At 39.6% G+C, this 14,300-nt stretch overlaps 1 protein-coding gene across 1 annotated transcript in view; it reads left to right on the plus strand.

Moving 5' to 3' along the window:
• epha8 (eph receptor A8) overlaps positions 1-14,300 on the plus strand; it is a 106,844-nt gene that overhangs the window by 35,432 nt on the left and 57,112 nt on the right. Inside the window, exons 3-4 of the mRNA XM_054617543.1 lie at positions 11,247-11,300; positions 13,970-14,113. Coding sequence (XP_054473518.1) covers positions 11,247-11,300; positions 13,970-14,113 — 198 coding nt within the window. The remainder of the gene's footprint in view (positions 1-11,246; positions 11,301-13,969; positions 14,114-14,300) is intronic.

Below are 14,300 nucleotides of genomic sequence, written 5' to 3' on the forward strand. Positions count from 1 at the left end.
AGGACTGAATTGTAGGAGGGCCCTATGGAGCTTTCCATTCTATTGTACCACTTTCCTCTTTGAATTCAGTCACTTAGTATTTTCAGAAGTAGATGAACGACACTCCAAGGACTATCTTTTTTTCCAAATGAGAATACTTTTTTTAAGCGCTTGAAGATCCAATTAACACCAAAGCATTTGTCTGGAAAGAGAGCCAATTAAAAAACAAATGGGAGTGGTCAGAGTGGTCACCCTGACAATTCAAGATGTGTTGATTGGTTCATGACATTGACATGCAAGAAAACATTTCACCTTAAAAGTAGCTTGTAGCTGTAAACTCATGTTTACAATGTTTACTGAGGGAATAAATCAAGGGAGAAGTAGGGTCATTTTCTCATAGACTTCTATACAAAAGCAGATATATTTTTCCAACTGGAGGATTGGCCCCCTGCTGGTCAGTAGAGAGAATGCAAGTTTTAAGACACTTCTCTCTTAGCTTCACTCGGCCTGGTCCGCCTCATTCTGTTGGACCACCAAAATTCGGAAAAAACAGTCAATGGAGAAAGACAGATAACGTTATCAGGTTTGAATTCTGGCTTGAATTACACATATGATCGTTGCTCTAAAGTCCTACGTCCTGTGGCATGAAGCAGGCTGGAGAATTAGTAGAAATACATACGAACAATAATGGGCTGTACTCTGTAGGTATCTCAAGAAATATTCCATATGTTCTCCATGTAATCATGACGAGGAAGTATAAAGACCGGGAAAAGAAAAAGTGGACATCGGGCGGGCAGGAGTGGAGTTGGATGGGTCCCACAAACGGCAATCTTTCAGCCTGGAGACAGCTGGTAGTTCCCCGCGTGAAACGAGACTTCAACATTGATATTTTTGCCATGTAACTTTCGCAATTCGTTACTATTATTCTGTGGTTATTTTTACCCGAATGACGATCTTTTAGTATTTCACAATCTTTCTCTCAACCTAATCAAGTAGTTCTGTTTCCTAAACCTAACTGACTTTCCTGTGAAGACATACGTTTATTTTGAAAGACTATGCATGTAACAAGCGGAACTATAAAACATGTTGCTGGCTTTCATAGAAAAACGCAAGAAAAAATAAGTAACTTTTCGTAAAATATCATACGAACCGTTGTTTGAGGATACTTTGTATGAACCCTGGTGGTGCGGGACAAATAAGTTTGTAAGGCTCATTAAAAACCGAAGCATCCGACCAGTTTAAAAGCAGAAAAAAAACTGAAGAAATGAATGTTCATTTTTTTGTGTTCAAAATTCTAAAACTGTGATGATCGGATCTAGTTCATTTAAATCCATGTGAACTGAACTTTGAATTAGCTCTTGTGAGACGTGAACTCCAGTAGCACTTTAGCTAGCTTGCGAGCCGAGCTAACGGCTACTTTGATTTTTGTGTTGACGCTGTTCAGGTAGGGAGACGTAGTCCACTGAGCCGTTTCACACAGTACTAAATGTTAATTCGACAAACTGACGACATACTGCAACTTTCTTTAAATTATTATTTTTATTTACAAGCATCATGTATATACAGCGGGTAAAATAAGTATTGAACACGTCACCATTTTTCTCAGTAAATATATTTCTAAAGGTGCTATTGACATGAAATGTTCACCAGATGTCGGTAACAACCCAAGTAATCCATACATACAAAGAAAACCAAACAAATAAGTTCAAGAATTAAGTTATGTGTAATAAAATGGAATGACACAGGGAAAAAGTATTGAACACACTTACTGAAATGTATTTAATACTTCGTACAAAAGCCTTTGTTGGTAATGACAACTTCAAGACACCTCCTGTATGGAGAAACTAGTCGCATGCATTGCTCAGGTGTGATTTTGGCCCATTCTCCCACACAAAGTCTTCAAATCTTGAAGGTTCCGTGGGCCTCTTCTATGAACTCTGATCTTTAGTTCTTTCCATTGACTTTCTATTGGATTCAAGTCAGGTGATTGGCTGGGCCATTCTAGCAGCTTTATTTTCTTTCTCTGAAACCAATTGAGAGTTTCCTTGGCTGTGTGTTTGGGATCATTGTCTTGCTGAAATGTCCACCCTCGTTTCATCTTCATCATCCTGGTAGATGGCAGCAGATTTTTATCAAGAATGTCTCGGTACATTTTTCCATTCATCCTTCCTTCAATTATATGAAGTTTGCCAGTGCCGTATGCTGAAAAACAGCCCCACACCATGATGTTCCCACCTCCAAACTTCACTGTTGGTATGGTGTTTTTGGGGTGATGTGCAGTGCCATTTGACCTCCAAACATGGTGTGTATTATGGCCAGTGGTGTATAAAGTACCCAAAAGCCATACTTGAGTAAAAGTAAAAATACCTTACTGGGAAATGACTCCAGTAAAAGTGAAAGTCACCTATTAGAATACTTGAGTAAAAGTCTTAAAGTATCTGATATGTACTGTACTTAAGTATCAAAAGTAATTTTCTGATATTAAATGTACTTAAGTATTGAAAGTAAAAGTACAAGTAAATGCTGTTAACAAAAAAGCAAAGGGTCAGAACTTTGAGAATTATAAAGTTTATTCTTTTAAGTGCTGTGGCCACCATGACCAAGGACAAGGAGGTACAAACAGAGACAGCAGCCTAACATACACCATGTATAGCTAAATTAGAAGATCAGACCCCTGTCTCCCCCTCCCCCACCAAAGATATACTCCAATCCTGTGGGAAACACTGCTAGATATCTTAACAGGTTTATGCTAATTATGATAACTAAACATTAACGTTGCGGCTCATGGCATTAATCTTAATTTACCTCAATGTGTTTCCTGAGGTTGGGTGGGGAGTGTTTGAATGCCAATATTTCAGTAGCTTTGGGTAAGCATAAGAGGCACTTCATCCGGTTACGAAGAGTCTTTCACTCCAACATAAGAAAACATTTCTCGCAGATATGGCCACGGGTGTTGGTCTTCGTCACCACCGTGGTTTGTTGCGGGAGTAGCAGGTGCTTCCGTTTCTGCTTCCATCATGAAATCAGTCATCGTAGAGTGGAATTCTACTCATGTGGCCGATCGCTAGCTGGCATCACTGGGCATCAAAAAAACGCGGCTTTGAGAGCACTTGTTTGCAATTGCGCATTAACGTGATTAACCAGTGATTTAACTTGCAAGCTAGGACCACTGATTCACTAACCTGCTTGCTTGCAGTCTGTGTTCCACCACAGTCCCCGACGTTGGTCTCATGATTCATTTTTTTTCTAAAGATAGATTTGATTTTGTAGCGATAACTTTCAGGGGAAATGTATCGGAGTCAAAGTATCAGTTTTCTTTGCAAAATGTAGTGAAGTAAAAGTGAAAGTCAACAGAAATATAAATAGTAAAGTAAAGTACAGATATCCAAAAAAACGACTTAAGTACAGTAACGTGTATTTCTACTTCGTTACTATACACCACTGATTATGGCATCCAAAGAATTCAATTTTGGTCTCATCTGACCAGACTATATTCTCCCAGTATTTCACAGGCTTGTCTAAATGTTGTGCAGCAAACTTTAAACGAGCTTCAACATGCTTTTTCTTCAGCAATGAAGTCTTGGTGGTGAGCGTGCATACAGGCCACGGCGGTTGAGTGCATTACTTATTGTTTTTTGAAACAATTGTACCTGCTAATTCCAGGTCTTTCTGAAGCTCTCCACAAGTGGTCCTTGGCTCTTGGACAACTCTTCTGATAATTCTTTTCACTCCTCTGTCAGAAATCTTGCGAGGAGCACCTGGTCGTGGCCGGTTTATGGTGAAATTATGTTCTTTCCACTTACGGATTATGGCCCCAACAGTGCTCTCTGGAACATTCAGAAGTTTAGATCCTTCTGTAACCAATGCCGTCAGTATGTTTTGCAACAATAAGGTTTCTAAGGTCTTGAGAGAGCTCTTTGCTTTTACCCATCATGAGATGTTTCTTGTGTGACACCTTGGTAATGAGACACCTTTTTATAGGCCATCAGTTGGGACTGAACCAGCTGATATTAATTTGCACTGACAAGGGGCAGGATTGCTTTCTAATTACTGATAGATTTCAGCTGGTGTCTTGGCTTTCCATGCCTTTTTGCACCTCCCTTTCTTCATGTGTTCAATACTTTTCCCCTGTGTCATTCAATTTTATTACAAATAACTTAATTTCTGAACTTATTTGTTTGGTGTCTGTTTGGTTTCTTTGTATGTATGGATTACTTGGGTTGTTACAGACATCTGGTGAAAATTTCATGTCAATAGCACCTTTAGAAATATATTTACTGAGAAAAATGGTGACGTGTTCAATACTTATTTTACCCGCTGTATATCATTTTTTTCTCGCTGTTCACTGAACATTTTTTTCTCCATAAATCAGGTCCCATGGGGGACACTTTAAGGGTCAGTACTTTGCCTCTCCATCCTTTGCAAGGTTGCGGCGTGATGGAGTCTATGCAAACTCTCAACATGGGTGCTACAACTATTTAATGGATAGATGTAGATACCTGCTTTTTTTGCCACACACAGTCTATCAAGCCATTATCCCCTTTGTGTAACAGGTATATAATATGAAGAATTAAAAAATAAAAATAAATAAAATACTTTTTTTATACATTTATCTAAATGAGAGAAAATATGTCCTTTTTATTCTCCTTTATTAAGATGTTTTCATCTTTTTGTACACACGCACACACACACACACACACACACACACACACACACACACACACACACACACACACACACACACATACAGTAAAAAATTGAATCTCAGAATAGACATTACACCATCTCCCCCACTGATCCCAGACCAGTGCAATTAACACTCCTATTCTGGAAAGGTTATCGCTGTCAAAGAGCCAACAGACAAGACACGTGAGTGCACACACACAAACACACACACACACACACACATGTAGAAGCAAAGTTATTAAGTCTGTTCTGGTTGTGTTGCTGATAGCATGAGAGGCAGAAAGGTGTTGGGCAGAGCCTGATATTTCCAACTGAGTTAATAAGCAGACCTGTTACTTCACACGGAGCCCAGCGCTAAGCCTGGAAATGCCACCAGTGAACACACACACACACACACACACACACACACACACACACACAAAAACACACTTACTGTGTGCGCTAGCTGTCATCACACCCTACCGACTCTATCTTCATCATCCTCTTCCCGTCCCTCCCTCTCTCTCTCAGTCCATGAGTTCTAAAGAAACCTCCATCAAACATACTAATCTGAAATGAGATCTCTCAAAGAGGACACCAGTCTCCGGCTTTGTCTTCCTTTTGACGCCTCTCCTAAGACATGCATTGTCAGCAGCGTATGAACGCTTGAATGCCAGACAAAGATAGAGAGTGGTAGTAATGGATTACAAGGGATTGGATTATCCCATAATCTGAAACCTGACAGGTACTACATTAGATATTGGATTGGTCGCCTATTGGATTACACAGAAATGTATTAGGATAACATTTGACCTTCCCAATATTATTATCAATGAAAATAAATCATCTTCTCTGAGGTCAAGTAAAAAAATAAAATAATAACAATACATTCCCCTATTAACTTAGTTATCCTTTAGCAGTTTGATGAAACCACCTCAACTCAAGATCCACTTACTATCCTTTACCGGAGCCTTCAACTGCATCCTACTGTGTTCATCAGAGTGAGCTCATAGCTGTAATTAATTAATCCACAGCGCTTTAAGGACTTTGAGTTCACATTGGCTAAAGTTAAGCATTAAAGTTTATACCTGATCTAAGAAAAAAGGAATCAAGGCCCTCTTAGAAACTTTTCCAAACTAAATGATGTGTGCTCTGACTGTACTGTGATAAAACACATTGATGCTGTTGTTAATATTCACATTTCTTACCAAACATATAAATTCTGCATTTCATGGTTGAAAATAGTTCAACATGTCATCTACTGTCTTAAATCAGCCCTAATCTTGCCAGGCCAATGCTAAAATAAAATCGACCGGGTGGTCGTTTTTTACTTTTTCTGTTACCAGTGTAGCATCACAATCACAGCACAGCACAACCCTCTTCTCTTTTTCTGTGGACTAGAAATGAAGCTATCAGCACATTGCAAAAATCTGGTGAATATGTGCTAATGACTGATTATGTGGCAAAAGCAATGTGCTACCCCTAAGCTGTGATATGAGTGTGTTGCTGACACATTAAGTTGTTCAATGTAACTCATTTAGCAGCTGGCTAGTTAGCTAGCAAACGTTAGCTTACCTACTCCACCATGATTTCATGCTACCCAAAAAATGTAAAGGCCAGGGACAGCGCTAGGTCCCTCTTCCAGCTTTCATCAAACAGAAGTGGTCGTGGTTTAATTGTGGTCGTGGTTTAATTTCTCAGCACCTTGCATTTTCTTTGTTGCATTTTTCAATATTAAAAATGTTTTCATTTTAATAGGCAGCTTTTCTAAAAGTATATTGCAGTCTAAGAGACCAATTGTTTTTTTTATTAAACTTTTTATTAATTTGTGTTTTTTAATATAAAAGCCAAGAACCAATTAGCCAGTTCCATATGCTCACTCATCGCCCACCGCTCTATATTAACAATCCATATGACAGTAAGGATCCAAAGGCTCTGACAAGAAGATTTTCTGCACATAAATTAACTACAGCTGTCACACCGCATATTATCTTCACCCCGGTCCTGTCAACCACACATGATTGAATATAACTGTTTTAATTTAATTTCAGTGTTTGCAACATTAGGGACAAATAGAGGACAAGTACAGCGAAGGTCATTTATACCAACAGGCACAGTGTAACTTGTGTCAGTTTGTTTTATTTTTTATTCAAAAAGTTGGTAAATGCAAAAAGTGTGTTTGTTTGGGTGGTCTGGAAGGCCTCGGGGCAAATCTTGCAAGAAATACAACATGTATAGGACGTGAAAGTTGAGCAGGAAATATTTTCCATTGGCACACCAGACTCTTTTAAACCTGCAGCTACCTTCTTCTTCCTCAGAAGCAACAGTGATGAATAGAGCCTTTAACACTTTCTATTGTCCCTCACACCAGCAGCACATAATCATCTTTTCACCCAGTTTTCTCTCTGTATTTGTTAATCAGTCTTTCAGTCACCCTTTCATCTGCTTTGGCACCCCATTCTCTTTCATATCACACGTTATGAATAGACGGAAATTGATTTCATGCTACAGGGCCTCGGGTCTCGTACGAGTAGACCCCGAGATTTAGACAGAATAAAAAAAAACACTTTCATTCTGCTCAACAACAGCTTCTCTGATCTTTAGGCAACTCAGATGGCAACTTCTTTTGTCGCAAGTGGCAACACTAAACGGGCTGAATAAAACAAAAGAGATTGAGATTAAAGAGAGAAAGGATGCGAGGAGAATCTGAAAAATCGAGGAACGCAGATCAGACGTGGTTCGTTATTGACGAAGAGTCAGTGGAGGCTGAGCAGCAGCTTGATTTCTTGACCCCAGAACGTCCCGTTCAGAAACGCAATTAGCAATAAAACTATGACTGTCGTTTGTATTTTATGTAATAAAAGGCTTTAGTACTATGCTGATTATGAGCACTTCTTTCGTTTTTGTGTCTCATCAAATCAGTCGTACTCACAGTACTTTTCCAACTTCTATCCTTGGACATGTTTGTATGCTCCAAAGTTCGGCGTAATTGATGTTATCACCTGGCATACCTGGCTGGAGCAAACCTCATTGAGTTTTCCAACTTGTTGTGCTGGAACACAATCAACCCCTCATTCCAAGCTCTGACTTCTGAATTGCGAGTTAAATGGAACGCGCCATTACTCAAAGCATTAAGCACAAGGTGGTCGGACTAAGGAGTCAATTTAAAAATTCTAAATTATAATCGTTGAATATAGGCAATGACTTTTTGGTCTTTAGCCAGCATTAATTGTATATGTGTTGTATTTTGAAAATTTAAATCAAAATTGAAACAAATTTTTACAGCTAAACTTAAAAACTTGATTATTTAAAAAACATCCAGTATATATTTCTATTCTTTAATTAATGTCTTATTCTCTCTCTCTCTCTCTCTCTTGGTTGTACTTTACTCTGGTACTCTCTGTCTCTCTGTCTCTCTGACATATATATCCTAACACACCCACACTGCACACTGTCAGTGGGCCGCTCCGTGAAGCACTGCGCTTCTGTTGTTGTCGCGATAGAGAACTCTCTTATCGGGCTCTCACAAGATAAACACGCCCCGCTGAATCTCTCCTACTTCTACTACTTCTTCTTCCCTGGATGTCTGCTGAGAATGAGCAATAATATTTTTCATTATTTACAAGACTAAACAACAATCTCATCCCCGCCCTGCTTCGCCGTAAAGCTCCAAACCTCCTGAATATCTGCTCTTAAGCTGCTGGGGTTTATTCACTCGGGGTGAAAATTACATGGAAGAAAAAATCTTAAGATTTCATCCCAAAAAAGAAGAAGAAAAAAGAGGTGGATAGTGCAGCGATGGCAAGACGGGATATAATGAGGGCGATAGAGAGGTTATACACCCCACTAATTAGCCGAGGTCCTCACAAGTTCAAGGACGGTTTCAATTTAGCAGATAAAGATGAGAGGATGTGGAAGGGAGGGAAGGGTGAGACTTCCTACATCTTAATTATCCCAGTGGTTTTTGGCTGGTGGTGCCTTGGGGAGTGTGTGTGTGTGTGTGTGTGTGTGTGTGTGTGTGTGTGTGTGTGTGTGTGTGTGTGTGTGTGTGTGTGTGTGTGTGTGTGTGTGTGTGGGGATAGAGGGGGGGGGGCAGGAGTCGAGGCCGAGGAGCCTAGTTGGAGGGCTTCTATGCAAAGCTCAGTGGTCTTATCCGAGGCCGAGTTCAGCCGTGCGCCGCCCCAGAAGCTTCCCGGGGTCGACACTTTCCCTTTCAATTACTCCGCCACTCGCGCGAGGATCGCACAGCCCAGGAGGGTCATGGGTAACACCAGGGTTAAACACACGTGTCCTGCTATTTATACATGCATACGAATTGGCTATGTTTACACTTGGATGAAATAATCAATGCGGCATACTATCGAAGGTCGACATTTATTTCCAGCTTTTGATCCGATGATGGAGGGAGATTGGGAGAACTGCTCTTCTCTCTGAAGAGGGGGAGGAAGTCATACAGTTTGGCAAAGAGTGAGTCATTGGTTCTGTTTATGCCTACTGAGATATTTATTTAGCATTATTGTTTTATAGTTTTCGTTTTTTTAACCCTGAAAACGAATATCGTTCTCTTTTCCTGAACCAGCCTGCTTTACATCAACACACTGGACTGATCTTAGTGTTTTTTAGGGCCCCTGGGTTAAATGCTGCATTGCCAAGCTGCCCCCTTCCCATCTTAGAGAGTTGCACTTGCCAATTAGTTTGTGTGTATTGTACAGCTGAGCAGAGCAATACTGTTTTATTTTCAGAATCAGATGGCATTAATGTTGTTTACATTTCCAAAAGAGCATGGTTGTGCTTAAGTTTACCTATTCCTTTATCATCCTCCACCTTGCTTGATTTCGCTCAACATTGGTGAGGGAGGTGAAGGCGAGGGCCAGTTGTGTAATTTAATTGCATTTTTCGATTATCAAATATTCTGTTTTAAACAGAAGTAGAGAAGGGACAAATCTCTCATTCTCCTGGAGTTTGGGTTTGAGCTGTTTGCATGAACTTTTGACATCCTGCAATTGAGTCTTCATGTTACCATGAATGAACGGGTTGACAGAAACCTCCTTATATTCTCACCCGCGAGTATTTTGCAGCAGCAGCGATGCAACTTTGCAACGATTGCAGCACTTTATTAAATAAAAAGGGAAGGTATCTAATCAAATACACAAATACAATATACTGTACATTTTTATTCCTGTTCTATCTTTATTTTGTTGTATAGTATGTGTATTTATTGTCTGTGTCTGTGTAGTTGTATAGTATGTGTATTTATTGTCTGTGTCTGTGTAGTTGTATAGTATGTGTATTTATTGTCTGTCTGTGTAGTTGAGCTGCTGCAACACTTGAATTTCCCCCATGGGGATCAATAAAGGAATATAATAATAATAATAAAATACCGGGATCCTAATGACCCAGTGCGGTGTCCATCTGAGGTAAACTGATGTACAGCTTATGCTACCTTAAGCTGTTTTATTGTGTTTCCTTTTAGCAAAACGCTCTGAGTGAGATGAGTTCCCCTCTGGTTATCAGTAACACAGTGTTTATATGTAGGGCTTTTTTAATTTGAAAGGTAAAAAAAAACAGAAGCAGAGGATCTGGTATCTCAAGGTTGAAGTTCTAAAGTTTGGAAATTATTTGGAACACAGAGCCTGTCGTTATATTCTGGTATATGTTGGCTGATAGCGCGTTTCGAAAAAATTTACGTCACTTTTCTCACCGCGTCATATTCACCTTCTTTGTGAAAGCACTCATGACAAGTGATCTTCCTATCCCGTTCTACTACATAACATCTGGGCATTTCCTGTTCTCCCCATCAGTAGATGGAAGTCTTTGGGTGTGCAGCTTTTATCTCACCACATACACAGAGGGGGAGGGAACACACTTTACCTCCTGTGATTGAGTGATTCTTCTGGGTGCCGGTCGTGCGCTAGGAAGTGCAGGGAGGTGTAACGCACATTAACACATTTAGAAAACTACCAACACATTTCATTTACCGTTCCTCCTTTGTAACGCTATTATTGGCCCGCTGGCAGCACTCGGCAAACAACGTAAATCTAATCACATACATGAGGGCCATCTCATTAAAGGAAAATGTGTCCCGATGGAATTACATTAAGTGAATTCCAACATGCTGGAATGTAGAACACATGATTGCATGAGTTAAGGGTTGCTCGGCCGGACAGAATACGTTAGCGTAATTAATACAAGCATTAATCTAAAGTTTAACAGTGTTTGTTGATATTTTTTTTAACAATTTCAACACATTTTCAAATAGGTTGTTTTTGACCCTCAAAGTGTGCATCACTAATGAGGAAATCTCGTGAAAATGTTAATCGTATGTTAACTGTTTGTCTTCAGAGAGAGAAAAATGTAGCTACCTTACTCCTGCCACACTACAGCCACTGCCGCTTGTGTGACAGAGAGTCGTCACACGTTTCATTTGAAGTGGAAGCTAATAATCTGCCGACGCGGTTAGGGAGGCACAGCGGTCACGTGGGAAATATAAACGGCAGCCGAGTGATTTGCTGTATATGAATCCTTTAAAAAAAAAAAGAAAACGTGGAGATGAACATGTGACTGACCCCAAGAATGTTTTCTCTTCTTTCCTCTCTGCACAGTGGGACGCCATTAACGAGATGGACGAGTACTTCAGTCCCATCCACACATACCAGGTGTGTAATGTTCATTATTACAGGAAGTGGAATTTATCACTTTGATCTCTGGGAAACTGTTAGTTTTTTTCACAACATGAATTAATTAAAAACACAAACTGGATAATGAATCACAAGTTATTATTTCATATTTGTTGTATTATATGGTAATCATTTTCATTAAATTATACAAAATATGGGTTATGTAACAGTTCCCTGCTGGTGTACAAAAGTTAAGATAACTTAGTTATTTTTCAAGGTTATACTGCAGTATGTATGACGGTTGTGGCTTTGAAAAGGTGGGTTTGTTTAAGCACATAGATTAGTCCTCAGCTCAGTGAAATTATATCACATATGGTTTTCAGGGCGTGAGTCCAAGTCCTCAAACTAATTCCCAGGACATTTCGACTAGACACAAATAATAGTCTCTGACAATTGTTTATTCAGAGCTTAGAGTTAAATTATATTGTCTTATCGATTGAAAGAGGATAAAATCACCTTTTTGATCAAATTCAGTATTTTCAGCTTCTTTAAAGGTTTTCTTAGTGCAGTAAATGTAATACCTTTGACAGTTGGACTGTTGGCTGAACAGTATAAGTAATTTAAAGGCTTCACCTTGGGCTCTGGAAAATTGTAATGGACATTTCTTTTACTTTTTACTATTTTCTGACATATAGACTCAAGGCTGCATTAAAGTACCATGGCCCCCGGAGCTACGACTTTTTCAAGGCCTTCCCTCGTTCCCCCAAGCACCATCGCAACTTCACTATTGCCCGGTCCAACCTGAAGCAAACAGCCGCCCTCAATTTGCACGCAATAACGCATCGATAATGTGCCACCAAATATAACTCATATTATCATTATAAGCCCATAGGGAAGCATACATATACAATACAGAAACTGTGTCACCAAAGGTAGCCTTTCAAGTGCAAATAAGTCTTAATAGCCAAAATAACAGGGAGCACCAGTGTCCGAAAACAAAGCCTGCATGCATCCTTCTGTCCTCCACTCACATGTGTTTCAAACGTATGAATATTGGACGAATCAATCAATAGCAACGGCATGTATTGATTTTTGGCAATGTCTTTGATTAGGTAGGGGATGTCGGGGGCACAACACAAAGTTTCTCCCTGTGAATTTTATTCTTTTCACCTGAGCCTCGTTGGCCCTTTTATGTCGTCGGGCCCCAGGGCTTCAGCCCCCAAATGCCTGTGCATTACAACCGCGCAAATGGACCAAATTATTCATTGGTTGATTAATCAGCAAATATACTGATAATGCAAATAATATTTTGTCGCAGCCCTGGCTCATAACTTTTATTTCCCTACATGAAGATCCAAACAGAATTTCACAGTGTTCTCCAAAAACGCTTGATTAAGTGATGACTAAGTTTGTATTAAAAAGTGGTTCAATTTAAATGGTATGATTCACACACATCCTAGAAACAGACAATAGAATATCCATCAGTTGGTGGTTTTTGTAGTAGGTCATGAACTCCAGCCAGGTCGCTTAAACCAGCAGAGCCCAGAAAAGAATGACTTCAGTGTCGTCAGTGGCAGTAAATAGAAAGCCAGGGCATGTTACTTGTGTATTTCTAAAATGCTAAACCAGTGTTACACATGCTTGTGGAGCATTCTGACATTGGCAATGTAACTTCCATATAATCATAAGTGGGTCAAATGTCAGTGTTTACCACCTACACTGCATTTTAAATTATGTGACACTGGGTCGGGTTTGGTTAAAGAAATGTCACAATGTTCGTCTGTAGACACAAAGCAGGAAGCACTCTATGATTTGAGAGTAACACTTTTCTACCAGTGTACCATTCTGAGTGCAGGTTCATCTTTATGTCAGCTAAGGCTCCCTCACCTGAATATATATTAGATGTTGCGAAGAAACCCAGTAAGAAGAATAAATGTTGAATGAAAAATGAATTGTTCATTTCTGCAAACAAAAACATGTTTCATATCAGCCTTGTATCACTTTTGCAGAAACCCTTGATGCCACATGGATAAATTCTGAAACGATTGCTTAGGTTTAGCCAAACAACTACTTAAAGGTTAGAAAAAAATAACGGTTTGTGTTTATATAATGACATAACAATGTAACGTAACCATGAAAACCTAACTTGGCGGACTTTTTCACGATACGTTATGTGAAAAGTGTAAGAATTAGTAACAAGCGTAAAGTCAACATTTACTTTTGATATCACACTCACAGCGATCTCCTGGGTGAAAGTTACGGCTGTCCGCCAAAGAAATCCTTAGTCGTCCAGTCAATTAGTTGATTTAATTAACAGATTTGTGAAACTGAGTTTCTCCATAAGAAATCGCACAAAAGCACCACTTTAAATCTTGCATTTTACAGAGGTGTAAAAAAAGCATAAAAACACCTCATCGACCTATTAGTCTACTAACAGACTGAAGAGGCAGACATAGAGAAAATCAGTGGATGGCAAAAACATGCAATGCCAATGTTTTTTCCTAGCAACTGGGCTTTGTGAAGAGCTACCAGCTGCTCTGTTCTTCAAAATAAATAGAACACACAGGAGTGTGGGCAAATGTCATCTTTCAAAATCACAAAGTTGGAAAGAAAAGTTGGAAAGAAAAGGCCGACTTTGATGTTTGTTTTTATTGACTATGTTTGTTGCCGCTTGAGATGCTGATTACAACACTTTCTTCCTGAATCAGGTGTGTAACGTGATGAGCCCCAGCCAGAACAACTGGCTGAGGACGGGCTGGCTCCCCCGAGACGGAGCGAGGAGGATCTACATCGAGGTCAAGTTCACCCTGAGAGACTGCAACAGCATGCCGGGAGTACTGGGCACCTGCAAGGTAACACTCCGACACTCAGAGGGAGGAGGGAGGGAGGGAAGGGGAACAAGAATGGTAATGTGTGGGAATAATATTAATTAAAAAATAAATAAAAAGTAAATGTGTGGGAATAATAAAATTAGAATAATAATAAGGAAATGTATGGGAATAATATACATAAAATAAAAAAAGGAAATGCGTGGGAATA

This window comes from Anoplopoma fimbria, chromosome 17 (assembly GCF_027596085.1).
Source record: "Anoplopoma fimbria isolate UVic2021 breed Golden Eagle Sablefish chromosome 17, Afim_UVic_2022, whole genome shotgun sequence".
Classification (NCBI taxonomy): Eukaryota; Metazoa; Chordata; class Actinopteri; order Perciformes; family Anoplopomatidae; genus Anoplopoma; species Anoplopoma fimbria.